The sequence below is a fragment of the Cetorhinus maximus genome, chromosome 17 (assembly GCF_964194155.1).
Source record: "Cetorhinus maximus chromosome 17, sCetMax3.hap1.1, whole genome shotgun sequence".
NCBI classification, from domain to species: Eukaryota; Metazoa; Chordata; class Chondrichthyes; order Lamniformes; family Cetorhinidae; genus Cetorhinus; species Cetorhinus maximus.
Genome location: NC_135895.1, coordinates 61273376 through 61301153, shown reverse-complemented (window position 1 = coordinate 61301153; position 27778 = coordinate 61273376). Strand labels below are relative to the sequence as shown.

The 27778-nt window shown below is 41.4% G+C and overlaps 1 protein-coding gene across 2 annotated transcripts in view; it reads left to right on the top strand.

The window, feature by feature from the left end:
- Positions 1-27778, top strand: part of lepr (leptin receptor) — a 164290-nt gene that overhangs the window by 45829 nt on the left and 90683 nt on the right. For both annotated transcript variants that reach the window (XM_078561288.1, XM_078561287.1), the window contains exons 4-7: positions 6415-6538; positions 8561-8742; positions 12817-12962; positions 17566-17707. In XM_078561288.1, coding sequence (XP_078417414.1) covers positions 6415-6538; positions 8561-8742; positions 12817-12962; positions 17566-17707 — 594 coding nt within the window. The remainder of the gene's footprint in view (positions 1-6414; positions 6539-8560; positions 8743-12816; positions 12963-17565; positions 17708-27778) is intronic.

The following is a 27778-nucleotide window of genomic DNA, read 5'->3' as shown; positions in this document are numbered from 1 at the left end:
ACCTTCAAATGTCATATCTCATCAACAGCAAACTAGACTGAGGCATTGCTCAATGTACCACAACCCCATCACTCATCTACCAACAATTTCTGTTGCTGAGAACTCATGCCTCATATTCGTAGCTTCACCTCACCCTCACACCAGTAGCATTGCTGCAAGCCTCATACCTACATCTCATAACTTGCACACACTGGGAGCTATTCAATTAAGACATCCATACCAGCCAAGCACATTGCGCTACATTCATTGACAAGCTTCCCTCTCTCTTGCAAGGCAAGGTGGAGCACAACCACAAAGAATAAACTAGCGGCTGCATGTCCCCATTCTAATAAAGGCGGCGGTGCTCACCATCATTGGAGCATCCATGACTGAGGCCATGGCCAGCAGTGGGGCTGAAACCATCAAAGATAATAGTATGCTCATATCTAATCCCCCTTATATCTTGTAAGGTTTGGAAATAAATATTTCAGGGTTCACAATATTTTGGAAAGATAGACAGAATAACAAAGAGGAGGGGTAGTCAAGGTGGTAAAGAATGACATAAGGACATTAGTGAAAATGGATCTGCGCTCTGAAGATCAGGAAGTAGAATCAGTATGAGTGGAGATTAGGAAAAACAGGACCAGGAAAACACTGTTAGGAGTAATTTATGGGCCCCCTAACAGTAATTATACAGTTGGACGGAGCAATAAACAAAAAATAATTGGAGCTTGTAACAAAAGCAATGCAATAATCATGGAGGACTTTCATCTTCTTATAGACTGGACCAATCAAATTGGCAAAGGTAGGATGGAAGATGAGTTTATAGAATGCTTTTGTGACAATTTCCTGGAACAATACATTGTGGAACTGATTAGGGATAAAGCTATTTTAGGTCTAGAATTGTGCAACGAGGCAGGGTTAATCTCAATCTTCATATAGACTGGGACAATCAAATTGGCAAGGGTGGTCTAATAAATACATTAGTAGAATGTTTTTATGACAGTTTCCTGAACCAGTACGTTGTGCAACCAAGTAGGGAAAAAACTATTTTAGATCTAGTATTGTGTAATGAGGCAGGGTTAGTTAGTAATTTCATAGTAAAAGATCCACTGAGAAATAATGATCATAATACAATTGCATTCCATGTTAGGTTTGCAAGTGACATTAATCTAATCACAAATGAAAATCTTAAACAATGCCAATTACATAGGTAAGAGGGGAGATTTAGCTAAGGTTGATTGGGCAAATATACTAAAAGGTATGGGTAAGTAAACAGTGAGAAACATTTAAAGAAACAATTCAAAATGTTCAACAAAAATATATCCCATTAACAAACAAAAACTCAGCAAGAAAGACCCAATTGTAGCTCATTCAGTAAGTTTAAGGATAGGATTAGATTAAAAGAAGAGGCTTATAATGTTGCAAAGAATAGCGTCAAGTCTGAGGATTGGGAATGTTTTAGAAAACGACAAAGGGCTGCAAAAAGTTGCTTAAAAAGGGAAAAGTTAGAATATGAGAGTAAACTAACTTGGAATATAAAAACATATCATAAGAGCTTTTATAAATATATAAAAAGGAAGAGAGCAGGTAAAGTAAATGTTAGTCCCTTAGAAGCAGAGACAAGAGAAACGATCATGGAGAATAAGAAAATGACAGAACTATTGAATAAATACTCAGTCTGCCTTCACAGTAGAAGACACAAGTTGCATACCATAAAAAGAGGGTAACCTAGGGGCAAAAAGAGTAAGGAAATTAAGGTAATTAATATTGGCAGAGAAACAGTATTGAAGAAACTTAAGGAACTAAAATCTGACAAATCCCTGGGACCTGATGGCCCACACCTAAAAGAGATGGCTGCAGAGATAGTGGATGGGCTGGCTATGAATTTCCAAAGTTCCTTAGCTTTGGGAATGCTCCCGTTGGGTTGGAGGTTGGCAAATGTAAGAGCTTTTTAATAAAGGAGGGGGAGAGAAAAAGATAACTATAGGCCTGACATCAATCGTTGGGAAAATGCTGGAATCTATTACTAAGAAAGCCTTAACAATGCACATGTTCTAACCATACAATGGTTTTCTAAGTCAACATGGTTTTATGAAAGTAAACCATGTTTGACAAATTTATCAGATTTTTTGAGGATGTCGCTAATAGGGTAGATAAAGGGGAACCAGTAGCTGTAGTATACCTGGATTTCCAAAAACATTTGATAAGGTGCCACATAAAAGGTTATTAGGCAACATAAGAGCTCATGGAGTTTGGGGGTAATATATTATCATGGATAGAGGATTGGTTAATGGACAGGAAATAAAGAGGAGGCATAAATGGGCATTTTCAAGTTGGCACACTGTGACTAGTGGAGTCCCACAAAGATCAGTGCTGAGGCTTCAAATATTTAGAATCTATATTAATGATTTAGATGAAGAAACAGAGATTAATGTATCCAAGTTTGCTGACAATATAAAGCTAGGTGGAAATGTAAGCTGTGAGCAGGACACAAAATACTGGGCAACAAGATGGGAGATGAAGTATAATGTGGGTAAGTGTGAGGTTATTTACTTTGGTCATAAGAATAGAACAGCAGAATACTTTGAAAGGTGTGAAACCTGCAAATGTTGATGTTCAGAGAGACTTGGATGTGCTTGAGGAATGCATAAAGTTAGCATGCAGGTACAGCAAGCAATTAAGAAGGCAAGTGCATGTTAGCCTTTATTGCGAGGAGAATGAAGTGCAGGAATAAAGAAGTCTTGCTTCAGTTGTACAGAGCTTTGGTGAGAACACACCTGGAATACTGTGCAGTTTTGTTCTCTGTATTTAAGGCAGGATATCTTGCATCGATGGTGGTATAGCAACAGTTCAATAAATTGGTCCCTGGGATGAGAGAGTTGTCCTATGATGAGAGGCCAAGTACATTAGACCTATACTCTATGGTCTAGAAGAATGAGAGGCAATCTCATTGAAACATACAAGATTCTGAAGGGGCTTGACAGGACAGACACTGAGAGCTTGCCTCCGCTGATCGGAGAATCGATAACACGGGAGCACAGTCTCAGGATAAGGGATCGATTATTTAGGACTGAGAAGAGGAGAAATTACTTCAATCAAAAGGTTATGAACCTTTTGAATTCTCTGCCTCAGATGGTTGCGGATGCTTCATTGTTAAATACATTTAAGGCTGGGATAGACTGATATTTGGCCTCTCAATGAATCGAGGGATATGGTGAGCTGACAGGAAAGTGGAGTTGAAACCTGAGATTATCCATGATCATATTGAATGGTTGAGCAGGGCTGACATGTTGCATGGTCAACTCTTGCTTCGATTTCTCATGTTCTTAAATTCCACTTCTCCTCATCCCACAATCTTTTATGATCCACAAGTTGTAGATGTTCTAAGTACATACCTTTTAGTTTCCTCATCTCCTCTCAATGCAAATCTACCCTTGTGCCATTCTCCTTTCAGATATCCAAGAACTGTCACCTGGCCAGGCAGTGGTAGGAGAGAAAGAGGTGGAAAAGCAAGAAGGCAGTTTCACTTTCTTCCTCTCACACTTGCAGCCACCAGCTCAGATAGTAACACTGTGCATATTTTAAAGATTAGCTTAGAGGTAGAGTGTGCACATTTTGAGACCTTGGGTATGAGTGACCTGCATCCAGGGGAGGGGAAATGGTAGCCCATGTGCCAGCTCACCAGATGGTGAGGTTGCACATGAGATTTGCTGCAGAGTGTTTTAATCCAGAAAGCCAGTTGCCAAGCTTTATGCATTTTTTGTATTTATGTGCAGAGTTACACATTACAGGCATATAACTCCTAACCCCAACACCCACAGTTTTAGTCAGTGTCTTTTTATGGAGCTGAAGTGAATTCCCATTTAAAGCCCACCACCTGCACACAATTAAACACAGTTAATCTATAATTAACAATCATATAAAATTAGATTCTATATGTATGACCAAAATTTCAAAACAAATCATATTCTATAGAGACACATTGCGAGACAGTTCTCAGCAAGGACCCCTACCAATTTCTGCGTTCATGCATTTCATTCTAGAGTTGATGACTTACCATTTAATTTTTAAAATTTCCTCTCTCTCCGCATTTGTTTCAAGCCAGCAAAGTCGATCTGAAACAATTGCTCATTTACATTTTTTGTAGAATATACATTATCCCATAATGAACAATTATCTATATAACATCCAATGGGTTTATTATCATCGGTATGTCCATTGTACAGAATTTAACTTAAAAGTATTTGACAAATATTATCCCCTATTCACTGCCTCCACGAGAAGCCGTGTTTCTACAACCTTTTTATTTTCTTAGCTCCCCAAGCTAAAGAACCTCATTTCCCATTTTCACCCACATGGAAATATTATGAAACCAGCTGAACTTAGATACTCATCAGGAACATTCGCACATGAAGCATTACTAAAAATGACTAGTCTTTAGGTCACTTAAAGACTCCAGATATAATTTTTTTAAGTGTTTTATTTGCCCTTAAAACATACTCTAGTTTTTGGCTTTCATCATGGTACTTAACAAATAAATTAAAACTAGCATCTGCTCTAGTCTGTGTGTCCAACCAGTTCAACTGACCAATCAAGCTTTGCAATTGCTCTGTCTCTTTAGTCAGAACATCATCTTTCTGTGATGATCTAGCCCAATTAGCTGGGGTGGGAGTAACATTTTCTAAATAGGATAGTTGATTTGAAGTTATTCCAGACCTACATTGCTTAATACCTAGACCAATTTAAAAGTCTCACAAGACTGACTCTCAATTTTAAATTCTACCCTAATCTTATTAATATCACATTTCTGAAATCCCATAGTAACACCTCATAAGAAATTATCAGCATATATCATGAAGATTTCTGAAGGTTTTCCTTTATGACACCAATAAAACATTGTGGGATCTGCTTTTAGTTGAAAACAGTCTATTTTCAGTAAAGTAGATCTCACCAGAAATTACCTTACCCAGGAAGCATCATTCATGTCATAGAGGCATATGTTTAGTTTCTATTGTTTTCCTTTTCCATCTTCAGTCTCTTTGGGCTGCTTCTAAACACTCCTTTTAGATAAGTATCACTTTGCATAAATGAAGCTTTTATGTCAATCGATCTACACTCCTGTGAATATGTGCCAAAAGAGCAAAAACGATTTTAAGATTACTTTCCCAGCTATGGGAGAGCCCATTCTAACATCTGTGTCATCTATTTAATCTTCAAAACCACTAGCAACTAGCCTCACCTTAGCCTTTTTAGTCAATTTGCAATACTTTTTCAGTTCAAATCCATGCATACGACAAGGCTGGCTGCCCCATACCAGATGCCTCAGAAATAAACTCCAAAAATTGCGTACCCATGACTGAGAGTAAGTGGCTTGTGCAGATCCCTTAAAGTGAGAAACAAGACTTTCACTGCATGCAAAGCCACTCCCCTTAGACTTCACCAACTTTACATAGAAGTACAAACCTCCAAACACTTCTATTAACACAGCAACAGCCAGTAGAAATCAATCAACAACTAACCTGACAGTGGTTGATGAGGTCATTAAACTGCATTGGGGAGCTTCCTGCTGTTGAATGCATGTTCAGATGCGTAAGATTAAGAAAAGATGTAGCTAGAGCTTTTAGGTCAAAAATGGTACCACTGAAATCAAATCAAGTCACAATCTATTTACATACACCTGGCATGTGTTCTTAGCACCTGTGTTAAGGACCTCATCAAAATACCAACCAGTGTGGCCAGCAACTAATGTTTGACTGTAGGACAGATGCCATTTTTGGACCCCTAATGACATCTTTAGTGCCATTAATGCAGATACTACCCAACCAAATTTTGGGCCCTAATAACTTTTCAAGTGATCATTCTTTGTGTGTGAATTTATAGGTTGGGTGTTTGATCTGCTTGATCATGGATGATAGAGAGTCCAACTTGATCTCCATTGATGGAGGTGTCAGCTGTGGCTCAGTTCATAGCACCCTCGCCTTTGAATCAGGGGGTTGTGGGTTCATGTCCCACTCCCGGAAACCAAGAACTGTGATTGTACTTGAAAGAGTTGCAATCTGTGACTGTTGATAACTTGAAAGAGTTTGATCTCCATTGAACTTGCATATATGCTTTTTTTTCAGCAGGTATGTCTGGTGTCACAATGAGGAGCAGGAATCTGGCTGTTATCCTTTTCTTCACCTTCCCCTTTAGTTCAGGGGCACCAATGCCAATTGGAACATCCTACTGCCATCCAAGCCGTGCAGACCAATAATGAAATATAGGATGTTTCTGTTTTATATGTTGCAGTTTCCCATTGCTTGGTGCATTATTCCACTGAACCCTTGGAGAAACCATTAAATCAACTTATAAAGTGTACAAAATTACATTTTCTTGACTATCATTAGTCTCAGCTTTCACAGGATTTCGTTTTAATCAATTTACTCTTCTCAGGTATCAGAATGAACATCAAATGCTGGACAGCTGGAGACTTCACGCAGTTGGTTTGTGACATGAAACCAAGCGACTGGAAGATCAAGAAGTTAGTAAAGTGCAGGATGTACCATTTGAATACACTGTGAGTAAATGGAAGCTTGGTAAACTAATTTGTTAACATAGCCTAGCTGACCAAGAGTCTCTGAAGACAGGGAAGAAGCTGAAGATTGTGTTTATAGCAGTGCTATCTACTAATCTTTTATTATGAGATTGCTTGAGGGCTATTCCCAAAACTGCTTCAATACTTTGCACCACAGACTGGGCGATATGATGTAGATCTGTGCCTGAAATTCCTCACATGGTGACTTTAATTTTAGTTGTGTTAAAATAGGAGCTATAATATTTTAGTAGCATCCTTTTCCATTACTGGAATTCAAAGAGAAGGAATAACATTGATTGCTATCAGCAGCATTGCATAATTAAGCGGGCTGTGAATAGATATTGAGTGGAGCAAGTCTACCAAGAATCTGTGATGGGGAAATGGCTAGCAGATAACCATTGTTTATATTATAAGTGCTGCTTGTAAGGATCACACAAACTTATTTTAGCAACCTGAGCCTGTTAACTCTTAAATATACTTTGGTAGTGTAAGAGGAACATGGGCGCTGTAAAGCATCAACGATCACGGCAGTTTGCATATTAAGGCCAGATTAAGTGTTTTTTTATTCATTCATGTGATTTGGGTGTCACTAGCTAGGCAAGCATTTATTGGTCATCCCTAATTGCCCTTGAGAAGGTGGTGGTGAGCCACTTTCTTGAATCGCTCTAGTCCACGTGGTGTAGGAACACCCACAGTGCTGTTAGGGAGGGAGTGCCAGAGACAGTGAAGGAATGGCGATATATTTCCAAGTTAGGATGATGAGTGACATAATGGGGAACTTCCAAGCGTTGGTGTTCCCATGTGTTTGCTGCCCTTGTCTTTCTGGATGGTAGCGGTCATGGGTTTGGAGGCTGCTGTCTAAGGAGGCTTGGTGAGTTCCCGCAGTGCATCTTGTAGATGGTACACACTGCTGCCACTGTGTGTTGGTGGTGGAGGGAGTGAATGTTTGTGGAAGGGGTGCCAATCAAGCCAGCTGCTTTGTCCTGGATGGTGCCAAGCTACTTAAGTGTTGTTGGAGCTGCACTTATCCAGGCAAGTGAAGAGTATTTCATCACTCTCCTGACTTGTGCCTTGTAGATGATGGACATGCTTGGGGGAGTCAGGGTGTGAGTTACTCGCCACAGGATTCCTAGCCTCTGATCTGCTCTTGTAGCCACAGTATTTATATGGCTAGCTCAGTTCAGTTTCAGGTCAATGGTAACCACCAGGATGTTGATAGTGGGGGATTCAGTGATGCTAATGCCATTGAATGTCAAGGGGCAATGGTTAGATTCTCTCTTGTTGGAGATGGTCATTGCCTGGCACATGTGTGGTGTGACTCTTACTTGCCACTTGTCAGCCCAAGCCTGGATATTGTCCAGGTCCTGCTGCATTTGGACAAGGACTGCTTCAGTATCTGAGGAGTCGCAAATGGTGCTGAACATTGTGCAATCATCAGCGAATATTCCCACTTCTGACTTTATAATGGAAGGAAGGTCATTGATGAAGCAACTGAAGTTGGTAGAGCCTAGGACACTACCCCGAGGAACTCAGGGAATTGGGAGTGTCAACTTGGGTCTCTGCATCTAAAAGAAAAAGTCCTGTGAAGTTTAAATGACAGCTCCTTTGAAAATATGATTAATTCTTGCAAGCGAAGAAATGTATTGAGTTTGTTTGGATAATGTTCCCTTCAAACTCAATTTAATGACCATAGGGGAACACTGGAATCTTACTTGTTGGACTTTTTGTGCTGGTTTTCACTGTTTCATAAATACTGACAGCTCTCTTGCACACCATCCAAGTGATTACTTCTTGTGTATGAACGTGGATATCAGAATCATCTGAGCAGAATACCTGAAATGCCAGCTTCTCCCCATAGATATTATTACCTGCTGAGTGTTTCCAACATTTTCTGTTTTGTTTAAGATCTTCTGGTTTGCTATCTTGAAGAATCAAGGTTATCCTTGATTCCTCCATTCCACGAAGGATTAATACCTAAGCTGCCTTTGCTTCTGTCATTTGCAGATCATTTGACCAGAAGGAAGGCAACTTGTCAATGTTTGTTAGTAACTGCTATCAGCAGCACACAATTAAGTGCATTATATCTTCCATTGACCTAAATCGGAAGTATTTCATGTGGATAGAATTGATCACCAATTCTGAAACCTTCCAGTCTTCTTTGATGTTTGTCACACCTATTAATGTAGGTAAGTCTGGAGAGATCTCAAAGTGTTATGTTCCTGCTATGCCACATCTTGCAAGGTTGAAATGCATAGTAGAGAAAGTAAGGAAACTCAAGAAATAGTGATTGGATTGCTAGATTGAGCTTCTACAGCCTATCCATTGTGGGAAGAAGGGGTTAGTAAATGTCATAAAGGGAGATATCTGGACACTTAATTCTTGCACATCTCTGTTACTCCGTTTATACTTTACAGGAATATCTCCCTAATTGTTAATTATATATTAATTGTATGCAGGTAGTGGGCATTAACTAGGGTTTCACTTAAGTACATATACAGAGATACTTACTGTACGGACTGCTGCTGCACACCTTCCATTTTCTCGCCCTGGTCCGCCGCCTGGACACGCCCTGGCGTGCCTTGTTGCCGTCCGGCGGCAGAGACCCCCGATGGGAGGCCCTCTACGGAGGTGTTCTCCCTCTTTCTATCGGGGACCTGGGTTGGAGGGTGTTGCATGCAGCAGTCCCCTACAATAGGAGGATGTTCAGGTTCACGGACTCCCAGGACACTTGCCCTTTTTGCGGTCTTGTGGAGTCCGTCGACCATGCATATATAGGGTGTCTTAGGCTGCACTCCCTTTTTAGTTATTTAAAAAATCTTTTGTTACTATTTTGTTTGCACTTCAGTCCCACGCTCCTGATCTACGGACACCTGGTGCGGAAGGGGGTCGGGAAGGAGGAGGACCTCCTCGTGAACCTGCTCCTGGGCCTGGCCAAGTTGGCCATCAATAGGTCCAGGCAGCGGGCGATCGACGGGGGAGTCCCGCCCGATTGTTTGTCCCTCTTCCGCGGCTACGTTCGCGGCCGGATATCCCTGGAAAGGGAGCACGCGGTGTCTGCCGGCACCATCGAGGCCTTCCGTGCCCGGTGGGCACGGCGGGGACTGGGGTGTTTTGTTGACCCCTTTAAGCACATCTTGGTTTGATGTTTGTATGGTTCCTTTAAAGTTTTTTCCTTGATTTTACAGCTGACCTGACTTAGGGGCTGTGCTTAATTTCTCCCTTGTTATTGTTAATTTAGTTAATTGTTTTGACTCGAAAAGAGTTACAGAGATACTTATTGAACTGGGGTGCGGTTGTGTTAGGAGGTGTATGCTTGTAATGTTTAACTCTGTAAATAAATATAAGACTGAGTAAAGATTGGCTCCAATACTCTCTTTCACCAACTGACTGTCCAGAGATGAACACCAACTACACTAATATAATTTTTCTGTTTTGCAGGCATTGTTAGGGACTATCTGAGTGAGAGACAAATTATTGGTACTTTTTGTGAAGTATTCTTGTTTATTAAGGACTGGACTAAAACTGCCCCTAGTCTAATTGAGAACAGTTGTACATAATAAGTGGAATCAGCTGGTTTCAGCCTTGAGGAAAACCCTAAGTTTAATAGAAAATTACAATAATTACTTGGAATATGCTACCCATATCATGCCGTGTGAGCCATAACTATATTAGTTAGATAAACCAGAGCCAATGGATCACAAATGATCAGTAGTTATGACCAAAACCAGTAATATACATTTGCACTAGAAAACTGGGCAATGCAGTAAATTATATTTATTTGTTTATTTCTTGAAGGTGAACTTTATTTTCCTTCATATGTCATTTGCCAAGTGCAGCCAAGACATTTGGTTATCCTTTTTCTGAGCACTCCATCAGTTGCAGTTCAGATCACACTTTTTTTTTTGCATAAATATACTTCATTCATAAAATATCTGAAAGAATGTCACAAAACATTTCAAAATGGCCATCACAAAAAGTGCAATCATATTCAAGTTTTCCACATAGAGCATGTCAATACAATACAATCACTGAACATTACGGACATTTAAAAATGGTCATTACAGGCAGTCAGTCAGTGCAATGGTATTCAAGTTATCGACATAGATCATGTTGCACTCTGAGGTGCTTCAATACATGTAGTATTCACTGCATACATTCAATGTGAGTCATACAGCCCAAGGGGTCTATGCAATTCCCAGCCCCTCGGTGCACTATGGCTGAAAGGTCTTAGACAGCGACCTTTCTGCTGAGAGGCTTAAAAACTATGCTTAAAACTTGACAACCTCACTGAATTTCCTTCTTTCTCTAGCTTCTGCTGGCAACCCTTTATGGTGGCATAGTTGATACTGGGAATTCAGTGGTATTGGGAATTGAATCCATATTTCACACATTATTAAATACTCTTTCTAATAATATGTGAAGCTGTACTATCTTTGTGGTCAAATTGATTTTAAAAGAATATAATTTTTTAAATGAATGCAAAAGTTCTCTATTAAGGACCTAATGGCCACTTATGTGACCTATATTATTTTAAAAATGCGTTTTCAGTAAAGTGGTAACATTGGCTGGGATTTTCTGGTCCAACTAGCGGCAGGCACCTTCATGAGTAGGGCTGGAAAACCTCGCCCATTATTGAGAAGTCTTTAACCAATAAACCTTGATAGTGCTATGTTATAAATAGGTCACAGTGTAGCATCACCTCCTATAATTTATGCAAAGTTGTCCTTGTGTTGCTTAATGCACTGCTGCACACCTCTCTGATACTGGTTTTGTCTTTTCTGTTTATCGACAGGCTTGTCAGTCCACAATTTGATTAGGTTTAGTTTAAAATGTATTCTTAGTCAAAAAATAGAAAACGCTACATCAACTTATTCTCTTCATTAACTCAAAGGATTCTCGCTGGTTTAAAAAAAAATAGGAGTCCTAGGTTTGAATGGAAAATCATAGTAATAGAATACCATAGCACAGAAACTACAGAACATCAAAGGGTGAGAGGGAGAAACATTTAGGAATTCATTTATGGCACATTACTCATTCTCTGGTCAGTTTTGCCTCTGATCTGAACATTATTGAGTAATCAATTTTGAGATGTTCAGTTTTCCTAACAGCAATGAGATCTATGTTGAATGGCTTGATTTCAAATGACAGGAGTGATACATGTCAATTCAGTGTCAAATGCAAAATCTATTACCATGTTGTAGCACCACAAGTTGTTCAGCCATGTTTAAAACAAATGTTATTTATTGTAAAGGTGAAGGCTTTAAGTGTAACTACCAAAAGTGAGATGACTTCAATAAAATACTGAAGCAGATGAGAAAGGGAGATCAAAAGAAGCAACTTGGTAGAGACAAAGAAAAGTTATAGTGCATTGAAAAATACAGCAATTGCTTTAAATTATAGAGGAACTGGTCATATGTCCTTCCTTGCAAAGACCATCCTCATGTATTCAAGATTGGAAATTTTAAAATGCTTTTTTCCTATTTCTTGGGAACATTCTGGTACATTATTCCCTGGTACAGCATCTTCAGGAGACCTGCCAAAGTCGTTCTGATGGCCAGAAGGGAGACATTCAGCTCAGATCAATGATGGACTTGGCAGCAGGTAGCTCCACTGTGATAGCTTGGATCTGCATTTCATCTTAGCCCTTAAAACTAATTCAGACGTGTCAGCGATTTGAAAAGATATTGATGTGAGAGCTCTCCTGCTGGCCCAATTGTTGACTGCATTGCACATTGTTTTGAACTGAGCTGGAAGAAGGTCTTGTTCGCAATGGTAGTGTACCTACTTCTGGGCCAGAAGTTCTGGGTTCAAGTCCCGCACTAGGTCTTATTCATGTTGCGGTTCAATGGGTTAATGATCAGCCCCAGAATCCTTCCACCACCTGCCTGCTATTCCCCAAAGGGAAACAAAATGTGTATGAAAATATGCTAAAAAAAATACAGGTGGAATGTTTAAGTTTACTATTCTACCTGGATAGCGGTAAGACTTACAATTACCCTGTGGGCTAGTGTTGAGAGGTCCAGCAGTGATATACTTGGAATGGAAGCATTATCCAATAGGACTAAAAAGACAAAAGGATGCTGGAAATCTGAGATAATATCAGAAGGTGCTGGAAGTATACAGCAAGCTATATGACATCTGGAAGATGTTTAGATTGAGGCCTTTATTCAAAATAAGATGATGGTTTTGAAGTGTGCTCCATATGTGTTGACTGTCATAGTAAGACTAATTTCATTATAACAATACTTTGTATGTTGCAGTTAAGACAAATCCTCCATTAAATCTTCAAACTGAAATGACATCTGAAGGATTTTTCAAACTAAGTTGGACAGGTCCAAATCCTGAACCATATCTGGTCCAGTTTGAAGTAAAATACTCTACAGGCACCCCAGAAAGAGTCTGGAAGGTACTTTTGTTTTTTTAAATTATTTCTTTGTTGTCTTTCTCTCCTCAGTGCTGCACACCATTCTTAAGTGGAGAGGTAAGCAACCTGTTCCTAAGCCCTGTGCACCCAGCCTTGGACTGATTTTCTTTATACCTTTGTGAAAAACTTTTGGATATTTTTCTCCATCAATAGTGCTGTGTAACTGCAAATTCCTGCTGCTGATTGCAAAGTGCATGAGTGTGAGTCAGGTTGACTTGCCTTTTATTTTTCCTTACTTTCTACAGGAAATATGCCTATAAATCTGCTTTACTTGTGATACTATGCATTCTATTACTCTGTAACATAGCAAATTGGTACACCAATGCATTCAAACACTTGAGAAATGATAGAAGAAGAGAAGGCTATTGAGCTCTTCATGCTCATCCTTCCATAGACCATACAGAATCACAGGGCTGGATTTTCACCCTGATAAGGTTGTGGAAACTGAGGCAGATGGGCGGATAATTGCAGCTTTTCATCACCATGCTGCTCTGAGCCATTTTTGACAAGGCAAGGCTGGGGTGGAATGGCTACATGTCCATAAGTGGCGGGTAGCTGGTTAAGGTAAGTGAAAGATGAATTAATTATTCAGAGGCAGATTGGAATTTTGTTGCTGGACTTCTGATTTGTAGCCCAGGGCAACAATGAATACAAGAAATGCAAAGGATCCAGAAGAATAAGATAGGTTGTAAAAAAGGTATTTTAGAGTTTTGCTAATTGACCTTTAGAGACCAGAAAAAAAAACTGCAGAACTTTTCCTCAGAAGGTGAATTATTTGGGAAGTCTATGGGTATGATTTTCCATTCTGGATAGGGCCCCGAAGTCAAATGCACTATGTCAAGACCGCTCACCTGATATTGATTTTGCCTTGATTGGCCAATTAATGGCCAGACGCTGCACTGACCATGCAATTATGGAGGATGGGCAGATTCTTGAAATGGATGGGCCAATAGGAGACTCTCCAGCATGGGGGTTGCTGCAACTTGGTAAGGGAGGGAGAAGTCATCTTCATCTTGAGGAACCCTTTCAGTACTTCTAAAAGATTTGAACTAAAACATGGCCACAGCTGTTGGACAATCATTATGGAGGGGAAGCCTCTTTTGTGCTCTAAAATATGTTAATTACCAATCTTATCTCTATTTTGCTCCCCAACCCTCCAGAAAAATGTCTGCAACCTATTGTGTTTAGGGCTTAAAAACAAGCAAACAAGAATGCAGCAAAACAATTCTTAAGATGATCCAACATATTGCCAAAGAATTGGCTGCATAAAGGCACATAAAAAGCTGAATCATTGACAAACCATAGTGAGGCTGCAAATCTCTTTTATAGACTATTGTTCGTAGGCAGAAATCAACGCATTGCATGGTTTACCATTCTGGCCCTTCACACTGCTATGGTTCTCCCAACACTGTGGACCCATTCCTTGTAATGGCTGTCAGATCCCAGTAGCTCAAAATCTTTCATGTACCACACAGAATTTTACATCACTGCAGGAGTTCTTCAGGTTAGTGTCCTCAGCCCAACCATCTTCAGCTGCTTCATCAATGACCTTCCTTCCATCATAAGGTCAGAAGTGGGATGTTTGTTGATGATTGCACAACGTTCAGCACCATTCGTGACTCCTCAGGTATTGAAGCAGTCTATGTCCAAATGCAGCAATATCTGGACAATATCCAGGCTTGTGATGACGAGCGGCAAGTAACAATCACACCACACATGTGCCAGGCAATGACCATCTCCAATAAGAGAGAATCTAACCATCGCCCCTTGACATTCAATGGCATTACCATTACTGAATCCCCCCACTATCAACATCCTGGGGGTTACCATTTACCAAAAACTGAACTGGACTACCCATATAAATACTGTGGCTGCAAGAGCAGGTCAGAGATGAGGAATCCTGCAGTGAGTAACTCACCTCCTGACTCCCTAAAGCCTGTCCACCATCTACAAGGCACAAGTCTGGGGTGTGATGGAATGTGCTCCACTTGCCTGGATGAGTGCAGCTCCCACAACACTCAAGAAGCTGGACACCATCCAAGACAAAGCAGCTAGCTTGATTGGCACCCCTTCCACAAACATTCTCTCCTTCCACCACCGATGAACATTGGCAGCAGTGTGTACCATCTACAAGACGCACTGCCGGAACTCACCAAGGCTCCTTAGGCAGCACCATCCAAACCCACGACCACTACCGTGTAGAAGGACAAGGGCAGCAGCTATATGGAAACACCATCACCTGGAAGTTCCCCTCCAAACCACTCACCATCCTGACTTGGAAATATATCCAAGTTCCTTCACTGTCGCTGGGTCAAAATCCTGGAACTCCCTCCCTAACAACACTGTGGCTGTATCTACACCACATGGACTACAGTGGTTCAAGAAGGCAGCTCACCGCCACCTTCACAAGGGCAACTAGGGATAAGCAATAAATGCTGGCCTAGCCAGCGGCACCCACACTCTGTAAATTAATTTAAAAAGAACATTCAAGCCTATTGCTTTCTAACAAGATACTCATTCAATTTTATTTTAAAGGTGTCAATTAAGACAGACTAACTGCTTTTTCTACAGGCTGTTCCACATATCAATGACTCTATGGCAAAAACAAAATCTTCTAATTATGTATTATTTCATTAGTGTCCTCTCTCACATATATCTCACGCTAGTAAAAGTACTACATCATATGATGTGGATGGAATATTCAAGCATACATTTGAATTCAGTATTAAATTTAAACCTACTTCAAGAACAAGATGGAAAAGTGTTTGCATTTATATTTCACACCCACAAAACATGCCAAATTTTTCCATAACTAATGAAGTACTTTTGAAGTCGCAAACATAACAGAATTTTTTTTTAAAAGACACAATTATAAACTATTGAGTGATAGGCAGTGGGCTGAGCAAAGGCTCACACTATGTACATAGATAGGTAAATCTGCCTTGCAGCCCCTGCTTTCATCCATACAAGTTGCAAGAAGTTGGACAGTTGCAAAGGCTGAGGCCCCTCCACTTCTACCTTCTCAATCTCCATTATATCTCATTTGCAGTCACACCTTTCTGCCCCTGATCATGGACCAAATCAGAAGACCCTAGCCTAAGGGATGAGACTGCCTCCTGGAACAAATGGCCCAGGTAACTTGCCCCTCCCTGATGCATCGCAGTGTCTGAAGCTCAGACTCCAGCTCAATAATTCTGAGTTGAAGTTCCTCGAGTTTAAGACACTTATTGCAGATATGTTTCCCTTGGATCACACTGGTATCCATGAGCTTCCACATACTGCAGCCACAACACATCACCTGCCCTGCCTATTAATTTACTAACTAAATTTTAAGTAATTCCTCTAGTCCAGCCTGTGCTTATATTATTATTTCAATGAATGTTCAACCCACCACGATTGAAATTCCCTAGGTTAGGTCAGAGAAAAAGAGCAAATACTCACCAGCCAAACACCTACCTGCTTTCCTGTGATGTCACACCTTGATTTTTGTTTCCGAATGTGTGCTCCAAACCTACAAACCTGCTCCGGGTTGGCCCATCTTTAAATGGACTCAAGATTTTGTTCTTTAAACCAACTCGAGGTCTCGCTCTTTAAACCGACTCGAGGTCTCGCACTTCAAACCGACTCGAGGTCTCGTTCTTCAAACCGACTCGAGGTCTCGCTCTTCAAACTGACTCGAGGTCTCGCACTTCAAACCGACTCGAGGTCTCGCTCTTTAAACCGACTCGAGGTCTCGCTCTTTAAACCGACTCGATGTCTCGCTCTTTAAACTGACTTGAGGTCTTGTTCTTCAAATCGACTCGAGGTCTCGTTCTTTAAACCGACTCGAGGTCTCGTTCTTTAAACCGACTCGAGGTCTCGCTCTTTAAACCGACTCGAGGTCTCGTTCTTCAAACCGACTCGAGGTCTCGCTCTTTAAACCGACTCGAGGTCTCGCTCTTTAAACCGACTCGAGGTCTCACTCTTTAAACCGACTCGAGGTCTCGCTCTTCAAATCGACTCGAGGTCTCGCTCTTTAAACCGACTCGAGGTCTCGTTCTTTAAACCGACTCGAGGTCTCGCTCTTCAAACCGACTCGAGGTCTCGCCCTTCAAACCGACTCGAGGTCTCGCTCTTTAAATCGACTCGAGGTCTCGCTCTTTAAATCGACTCGAGGTCTCGCTCTTTAAACTGCCTCGAGATCTCGCTCTTTAAACCGACTCGAGGTCTCGCTCTTTAAACTGCCTCGAGATTTCACTCTTTTAAACTGCCTCGAGATCTCACTCTTTTAAACTGCTTCGAGGTCTCACTCTTTTAAACTGCCTCGAAGTCTCACTCTTTTTACTGACCCAAAGTTGTTTTTTGGTTTGGAGAATGCTCTTGCAGCACAATGTTTTGTCTTGTGACTTTTTCACTAATTCCATCGTTTTGCATTATATTGCTTAAATTTGGGTTCAGTTCATGGTAAGGCACTCAATTACATCATTGTATGTTGTAAAACATATACATGTAAATTATCACACAGTTTCTAAAATGCTCTTTATACAAATAAAATGTAATTTAATAGCATTTAAGATTTTAACATGTTGTTTATCCTATGTGATAGGTTAAGGATGTCTGGGAAAACTCTTTGATCCTTCGTGATTTGCAGAGTGACCTTTCTTACCTAGTTGTTGTTCGCTGTAAATGCCGCAGTGGGCCAGGGTTTTGGAGTGATTGGAGCAATCCTATTCAGCTGGATGTACAGGGTAAGAACTGAATAGCTGCAGAAAATAAGCAGGAGGTGCCACAAACTAAACAGCAGACATAGTTTCTTCCTTTTTAATTTTGCATTTCTTGTAAACCTATAGGACGTTGAATCAGGATTAAAAAGAAGTCTTTGATGTCTAGATTTTCCTTACTGGAGAAAGATAATCATCCTTCATTAATATTTCACATGCATTTTTGCTAATGATAATTCTCCCTCTATTTGAGGAAAGTGTTAAGTTCCATTTCTAGTTTGTGCTGTGATAGTAAAATTATAAACAGATATATGAAAAAGATTGATAATTTTACTAGAAACACTGACTAGAAGGAAATCTATCTAGTGTTTGCCTTGTTGTTTTAAAAAAACAGTTACTCAGGCTTACGGTTTGTTTTGTGCTGAAAATTACAAAAGAACAAATTGATAACTCACTCAAAAAGTTGCTATACTTAATAGGTTGTGGTTTACTTGTACCCACAATTACAGATTTAAAACGGGCATGGATTTTAAATGATTACAGATTTAACAGATTGAGAAAGGAAAGAAATTTTTTTAAAAAAATTGCTTCCTTATTGTATGCCAAACAAATAAATGCTTTAACAATATCTGGCATGAGAATGCTCAAATATGTTTCCAGTAAGTTTAGCCATACAATCACCTTGTTTTGGCACAGCCGATGGTAAATGCTGAGCTGCTCAAATCCCAAAGGGAAACTTGAAACAACTGCCACAGCTTGTTTTGCAATTTGTATAAATTTCGAGATGCGTGCCTTGAATTTGGTAGTAATTAGACCACAGAGACTTTGTAGGTTTCTTACAAAACTCAATTAAACCATTATTAAATAGGGAAAAAAATATTTTAAGCACGCACATAGATTTACAAATTACTACTATAATAACTTCTAGCTCCCCTGATTAATCTAACTCCCAGTTACACCTCCGTTAAGGCAACAGTAAAATACATAGAGCAGAATTTTCCCCTTGGCGGCAGTGCTTGGCGGGCGGGGGTGGTCGGGAAATCAACCGCCACTCGTGATTGGCCCCGCACCGCGATTTCACGCTGGCAGGCCAGTTAAGCCCCGTCCAGCATGAGATGCGAATGGCAGCGCTGCCTGTGCGGGCGGGGCGAGGAGGGTGAGCGGGCCGAGCGTGAACTTCACACTTGCACGTGAGCGAGCGCTGAGGCACAGAGCTGGCTCAGGGAGATGAAGAGAGATGAAAAAAATTTTTTTTAAATCTAATGAAACATGTCCCCTCACGTGACTCTATCACATGAGCAGGGACATGTTATTAATTAAATTTTAAAACTTTTATTACCATTTGCTTTTGGAAACCTCATCCCGCTAATGGATGAGGTTTCCAAAAAAATGTAAAGGCCACTTGGCCTTTTTGCGTGCCTGCCAACTGGTAGGTTGGATGAGTGGCGAATAATTAATTTAATTGATTTTTAATGGTCTTAACAGGCCTTTTAATTTTCAGTGGGTGCGCTGCCGACTTTGGCGTGTGCCCGCCGACCGAACTATCGAGCAACTGTGCGGTGACATCCTCACGCTCAGCCGACGTCAACGCGCGTTATTTGACACTCGGTCAGGTCGGGCATGCATGCGTCCCACCCGCCGAGCGAAAAGGTTTACCCATAGATTTTAAAAGACCCAAGCAAAGTAACATGATACCCTGAACAGTCGAAATCAAAGTGAGCTTCCTTAACTTCTGTTCTTGCAGACAGCAGTTTGAGGCTTAGAGCCTAGAGGCTTTTCATACTTATTAAATCTTAGAATGTCTTCCCTTATACACAGCCTTCTCTCCTTTATAAATATTTTCCCCTTTGAATGCAAAATTCCCATTGTTTCACTATTTCTTTGGACCTTACCTCTCGAATAATAAAATCTATTATAGTACCAATGTTCCCAGTAATCTTTGGGAAAAATAAACACACTGTTTATTAATTTCTCCTGGCTAGGTGAAACATTCCACTCCCTCTTTTGAATTCAAGATAGTCTGGTTTATTTAAAAATGCATATGTTCCCATTACACCTCACATTCTAAAACTTCCCCCATGTTTACCTACTTACTTAACATTTCAAACTTAGCTTACCTTCTGGTATATCAAAGCCTTCAGACCAGCTGCCTTTAATTTATTGAAGACCACCCCCCACAAACACACACACATACACACGACTACATTGTTACTCTATTTTACATAACTTCCAATAACATTATGAAAATTATTATATCTTCCTGACAACCTGACGTGGCCAGCTCTTGTTGATTGCACCTGTTCTCCTTCTGACATTCTGCCACTACAGCAGGTTTCTCTTCACGACTTCAATGCTGGTCTCTTGTGACTGCAGTAAAGTTCTCTGATGTGTTCAACATTTATACCCCCTTTTCAAGGCATGAACTAGAGTTGCTATATTGACAGGCCATACTGTCCTGAAAATCTCCCCTTAAACATCACAATACCCAAATGCAATCTGAGCTCTTTGTTTTTACCATAAAGTTTGAACCCGCCCAGCAAGTTGTCCTTTCTTTAGCTTACCCTCAGTAAATTTCCATCATGTGTGGTCAACCTTCCAGATAAATATGTTTGTAGGATTTGCTTACAACAGTAAGCCCCATCTTATCTGGGTTGGACAGTCTCCAAAACCTATCCAAATACCAATGCCTCTTCTTCACCTGCACTATCTTTGTTTCTTTCTGATATTCTTTATTTAGTTTCACTGCTTTACCACAGCTCAGCAAGTTTAATTTTGAAAGACTGAAAAACAAGCAATTTTTCCAGCTCATTGCAGGACAAGACAGTTTTTATGGTCAAGCTAAAAGTAATGTTAATTTGCTTCCTTTCCTTACATGAGATGTTTGCAATAACATTATCCATAAGGGACTAGAAATAATGATCCCCACTGACCACTAATCAGTGACCTTTGCCTCAAACTGTAAGGAGCCATCAAATAAGGAGAGAAACAGGCTTATAATATCCTCATTATTGAACAGCCACCTTACATGCATTGCTAAGTTTCACAAAACTCAATCCATTGGGTTAAGATTTTGGAGGGTCGTTGTTGCCTATTGAACTGTATCTCAAGGTGAGTAAGCACAGAAAGGGAAAAGCCTAATTCCCTTTTTTTGGGATTTACTATGGCATACATCAACCCTGACTGATAGGATATGGAGGTCATTTGTTATCAGACCTCTGCTGTTGCTGCTTTGAACTGGCCACCAGGGACTTAGAGAGTAGTCATCAGAGTTTTTTAAATTCTTGCTTTCCTTCTCTCAAGGTAAATGCTTAACTTCTGAGAATTGAAATTTAGTATGTAGAGGATCACTGGAGCAAAATTATGTCCTCCTTTTCACAATGCAATATGTTGCGGCTACAGCACAAACCAACTTAAAGACATAGCTGCGCCTTCAGTGCCCTTTTCGAAGAGGGTTAAGAATCATATTTGTTAGCTCATGGTCGTCCACTTGCCTGGATGAATGTAGCTCTGACAACACTCAAGAAGCTTGACACTATCCTATCTAGAAGGATAAGGGCAGCAGAAGAATGGGAAAACCACCACCTGGAAGTTCCCCTCCAAGTCACTCACCATCCTGATTTGAAAATATATCACCGTTCCTTCATTGTCGCTGGGTCAAAATCCTGGAACTCTCTCCCTATCAGCACTGTGGGTGTACCTACATCACAGGGACTGCAGCGGTTCAAGAAGGCAGCTCACCACCACCTTCTCAAGGGCAATTATGGATGGGCAATAAATGCTGGCTTAGCCAGCAACGCCCTGAATAAAAAAAAGCTACAAAGCCCTCTAATTAAATGTCTATATTAATGATTTGGATGAAGGAACAGAAGATATTGTAGTCAAATTTGCTGACAATACAAAGATAGGTAGGAAAGCAAGTTGTAGGAAGGAAACATCTGCATCTGCAAAGGGATATGGATAGGATAAGTTCATGTGCAAAATTTGGCAGATGGAATATAATTTGGGAAAATGTGAGTTTGTCTGCTTCGGTGAGAAGAAGAAAATAGCAGAATATTATTTATATAGAAAGAGAGGGACTGCAGAACGCTGTGGTTCAGAGAGATCTGGGTGTTCTGATACATGAATCACAAGAGGTTAGCATGCAGGTACAGCAAGTAATTAGGAAGGCAAATAGAATGTTGACCTTTATTGCAAGGGAGATGAAGTACAAAAGTAAGGGAGTCTTGCTACGACTGTTTAGGGCATTGATGAGACCACACCTTGAGCACCGCGTACAGTTCTGATCTCCATATTTAACGAGGGATATATTTGCATTGGAGACAGTTCAGAGAAGGTTCACTTGGTTGATTCTTGGAAAAATGAGTTGTTTTAAGAGGAAAGGTTGAGCGTCTTGGGCTTATACTCATTGGAGTTAGGAGAATGAGACGTGATCTTATTGAAACAAATAAGATTCTGAGGGGGCTTGACAGGGTAGATACTGGGAGAGTGTTTGCCTTCATGGGGCATCTAGAACTAAGGGGCACTTGGGTTCTGTTGTAGAGGGTGTAGGTGAGGATTTCAATAGGGCAGTGTACAGAGAGAGGCTGATTAGCATGCTCACAAAAATGCTTGATTGTCAGGAAGATATCATAATCCTCATAATGTTATTGTAAAATAGTGGTATCTGTGTCCATATGTGTCTGTGTGTGAGACTTAATTGGGTTAAAGGCAGCTGGTCTGAAGGCTCTGATGTTTTAGGTGATGAACTAGGTTTGAAATTTGAAGTAGGTAAACATAGGTGTCAGGGGAACACTTGTATTTCTAAATAAACCAGACTAGCTTGAATTCAAAGAGAGGGAGTGACATATTATACCTAGCCTGGTAGAGTTCAGGAACAGTGTGCTTCCTTTTTCCCAAAGATTATTGGTACAAGTTATTACTATGAGAGCCTTTTATTATCAGAAAGATAAAGTCCAAAGACATAGTGAAACAATGGGAGTTTGCATTCAGGGGGGAGAATATGTATAAAGGAGTGGAGGCTGTGTGTAAGGGTAGGCATTTTTGTGATCTGACAAGTGTGAAACGTCTTCAGTATCTATGCCTCAAGCTGCCATTTTCAAAGAACTGAAGTTAGGAAAAGTCACTTTGAATTTGACTGGTTCAGGGTCTTGTGTGTCACCTTGCCTGGGTCTTGGCGAATGTGGGCAGGACCCGCTCGCTGAGGTGTAAAATGATGCTAGGTGACGTCAGGCGTAAGTCCCAATGTCATTGCACGACATTTAGATTTTCAGTTCGGCGAGCACTCAGCCGTCTTGGCTGCGCACCCGCCAAACTGTCAAAGACCTATTAAGGCCATTTAACTAACAATTAAAATAATTAATGGAGCTGCCTGTCCAACCTTAAGGTTGGCGGGTAGGCAAAGAGCCCAGGCAGCCTTTGCATTTTTCATGGAACCTCATCTATGGGCGGGATGAGGCTTCATGAACGATTTTAAATTTTCTCAAAAATTTTTATTGAAATTAATGCACATGTCCCGGCTCATGTGACAGTTTCACATGAGGGGACATGTCATAAAAAATTTTTCAACACTTTATTTAACTGGTAAAACTTAAAACTAATCTCTCTGAGGCACTTCTGTGCCTCAGGGAGATTTCTGCACTCTTTCGCACAGCACTTCCGAGTGCGCGTCACACTGGGTGGGCCCTAATTGGCCTGCCCACGTAAAATAGTGGCACGGACCCGATTCGGGGCGCCAATTGGGTCTGCGCCCATCCCCGCACAACCCCCCCGACAGGGGGAAAATTCTATCCTATGTGTCTTACTGTTGCCTTAACGAAAGTGTTACTGGGAGTCTGATTAAGTAGAGGATTTAGAAGTTATCATAGTAGTGATTTGTAGACATATGTATGTGTTTAAAAGTCATTTTTATTATTAATAAATGTTTAATCTAGTTTTGTAAAAACCTATAATACTTGATGGTCTTATTACTACTGAATTCAAGGCACACATCTCAAAATTTATACAAATTGCAAAACAAGTTGTGGCAGTTGTTTCAAGATCCCCTTTGGGATTTGAATAACTCAGCATTTACCATCGGCTGTGCCAAAACATTGATACATTGGCAGGCCTGTCAAAAAGTCTGTGTTCACTGTCTGGAGCATGGAGGAGTCCAGCATCAACCTTGAACTGGCTTTGCGCAGAGCTTGGTGCCCATTCTTTCTGGCATTGAAGTGGTGGCCAATTCTGTTGTCATACTTGTGGACCAAACCATGATGCAATATCAAGTGGTTAACATCTCAGCTTCCAATGTAGTACGAGCAGAAATCACGCAATGTCTTGAGTGCAGCAATGGAAGCTCAGACTGAAGTCGCACAAGCTCAGCTTGCTGCTATGCGAGTTCACACTGCTACCATCATGGCTGAAAACGTCAATATTGAAAGGGGCTTGCAGGATATTGCAGCAGTTCAGTAAACTGTGCTGTAGGAGATTGCTGAGGTGCTGACTTGGAGGTGTGGTAATGGTTCCATGGAGCATGAACCAGCTGCCCTCTCTCAGCGTAACACCATTCATTTTCCCACAACTGTCACTCCAGTAGTGCATTTGCTGTTGCACTCAGCAAGCCTAAACTGCTGCTGCTCATGCTGAGGTGGTAATATTCAAAGTCATGGCTTCTAGGGACTGAGCTACCTAACATCGCCCTGCAAGGCTATCTGCAGTCTCCCCACCAAAAGTATTCCACCAACCATGCTACAGCCATGGGGATAACACTACAAAGGAGCACGAAGGAAGACAAAAGTACATAGATGATAGGCACTAAGGGAATGCAGTATTGGATAGTTGGTTTGATGGAGTTGGTTTGGAATGTTTGTTTCCTGGTGGTTTTTTTTGTCAGCACTGTGGCGATGGTGACAGTGTGAAGGTCTCTTACAGAGGGATGGAAAGATGTGGGACACTTGTTGAATTGGGAATTAAAATTATGTTCACTGGCATTGCAATCGGATGTGCCGATTACAAACAGCTGGAACAGAGAGGGGATGTGTTAGTTGCCACCTCCTTTTCTCTTCTTCCTCCGCTTCCTCCTCATTTTCCTCTTCCTCCACCCCTTCAGCTTCTCACCGTGTAGCTGTTGGTAATGGTTGTGCCCTCATGGTGGCAAGGTAGTGCAGGATACATAGGGCACAGTCATCCTGGAATTGCACTAAGTGCGGTAGCGGGTATGAAAAATGACGTTTTACCCATTGGCTGCACTGACGGGTTTTCGCGCCGCATCGTCCCTTTCTCACCTCATAAATTATGCAGTCACAGGAAACAAGCCATCTCACTGGCGGGTGGCCTCCACTTTGGCCACCACGCCATTGCCTCGCCACTTCCTCATCCCGGATGCCATACTTAAACTGCAGCCGTGTACACAGTTCAAAATGCTTGCAGCCCAGGACTGATCCAGTGAAGACATGGCCCCAAAAGCCAAGAAGGGTACTGATTTAGTGATGCATCCATAGAACGCCTTTTGGATGCCATGGTGGCCTGCCGCAAGGCCCTCTACCCCACACTGGCTGCAGGGAGCCTATTAGTCTCACCACTCCGGCTTGGGAGGTGTTGGCAGAGGTGGTCAGTGTCAATGCTGCACACAACAGGTCACCATCCAGTGAAGAAAAAGGATGAAAGATCTTATCCGTACCACCAGGGTAAGTCAACCATCTCAACACCCTCAACTCACCTACTCACAAGGCCACCACGCATTCACTGGTATCTCACTCACTGCCAGCTCAAGGGACATCACCATTCACTCTCTCACATACACCCTCAAATCTCTATCTGGCCTCATCTCCTCTGGAGATCACCTCCTCGTCCCGGCCATGTCTCCGCACAGCACGCATGCATGCCTGGTATCTTTCTTATTTGGCCTGGCATGCGCCTTGCTCACACTATCTCCATCTGTCTTTTTGCAGGGCAAGATCGCGCACAATCAACGGGAGAGGTCCCAGACTAGGGGTGGAGTGTCGGACATCAAGTCCTCACTCTGAGAGTCGCACGTTGGAACTGACGTGGAATGTTCCACCGGTGACAGTGAGTCGCGGTAAGCATCCATGTGATGATCCTGCACCACATCATCCCTCTGTCATTGCTACTCTGTGTGTAACACCGCTCCCAAGCATTAATAATCTTCACTTTCTCTCCTAGACACATCTGCCATATCGCCCTCAGGCAACCTTGACCCCGACTCCAGTACCTCAGATGAGGACCCTGAAGGCAGCACAGTTGAAGACCCATCCTGGTGCTCACCTACACCCTCCACCAACGCAGTGACATACACACCTCAGTGGGACCTAGATATCGAGTAGCCTCGGGGTCACAATCTGGTGAGCATAGCACACAATCTGTTCCACAGTAGGCAGAGGCAGGGACATCTGAGGTCACCCTCGGTGGAGGACTGCTGGAGGCAAGGAATCTGCTGAGTCCAAGTCAGATGATGAGGCTCTGGACCCAGTCCTCACTCAGTTGTTGGAGCTGCAAAGACAATAATCACAGGAACATCAGGAAGAGATGTCTGGTGCACTCCTCAGATTCCAAGGGCTGATGGAGGACTCTGTCCACCTTCAGTCTGAGGTGATAGTGTCGACATGCTGAGGCACCAAGGTCAACAATGCAGGTTGGTTGCTGTCATGGAGACTTGGTCTAGAGCATCGATCCTGCGCGGGCTGAACTCCATCACTGACGCCTTAGTTGACCTCCAACAGTGTTAACGTGAGAGGGGTGTGGGTCAGCTCGATCTCACTCCAGCTGCCCTTTCTCCTCAAGGAGTCAGCCAGTTTCTATTGCAACCAGTTTCAATTCTGCTATAACAGAATACATCACCAAGCATGACTGATTCTGCAACACTGATTTCCACCCTCCTGTTCTAAAGCCAATTAATCTTGCGAAAACCTCACTCAACTTACCGTTACCATGGTGAAATAGAATTTGTTAGGGAACTCAGGTCACAAGGTTTATATTTGCTTACAAGGCTACGTCTAGTTATTTACAAATAATTTAACACACGGAATTGTAAAAAACATCTAATGTCATCTAAAACAACTCACTAAACACAGCAACAGCTGACGTGTTATAACATCTTTCATCTGCTCTATTGGTTAAGTGTAATTGGATGCAAGGTTTTTCTGCCTGTCGCAGGTCTCACCTGGATAAGCAGAAGTATAATGGTCAGGGTCCTCTCGTGTGTTGGGCCTATCAGCTTTATTACAAAGTTAATCAGAGTGAGGTTGTTGCATTCTGTGCATTTGCTGTTTTCTCCAATTCCACGGTTTACCTCTGCCAGCCAGAATTTTTCGGCCACCGACAAGAAAGGGCGTTAGCATTCATTTGCAAAGTGAACAGTTTTCATTGTTTCCCAACTTATTTTAAACAAGGAATTCCCTCCACATATTCTGGGGCTGATGATCTCTGTGACAGGCTCATTAGGTCAGATTGGCTTGTTTTCCCATGGAGAAAGGTGCCTTCTGTTGATTTGTCCCATTGTCTGACAGAGCATAAACTTCCACTCATTTTAGGAGTAGATTCTTATTTGTTCATTTGCTTATTTTTAATGCTAATCATTTACAACCAAATCACTTTAGTGCAGACAGCCTTGTCACAGGTTGGTATTTGTGAATTAGATTTTTTTTTTGAAGTATACAAAGTGAAATCTGAAGCAAATAGATCCACAGCTCTAGGTCTAAATTATTGGATAAAAGCATCTTCTCCAAAGATAAACCTGGCAATAGCGGGTAGATAAAGATAGTATGGATAAGATTAACTTAAATAAATTGCTTGACATAATTACAAAACCTGTAACCAGGGGACCCAAATGCAGAAGGAAAATTACAGCTTAGATCAAAAGAATGAAAAAAAAGCTTGTATTCCTAAACCGCCTTTTAATGACTCAGGATATCAAAGTGTTGTACAGACAATAAAGTTTTTTTTAAAAATATAGTCTTTCTTGCAACGTAGGAAATGCAGCAGTCAACTTGCACACATCAAGCTCCCACAAACAGCAATGTGATGTTGATTGAAGCCAAGACAATGGGGTTAACTCCCCTGGTTTTCTTCAAAGTAATGTCCTGGGATCTTTTGTGTCTATCT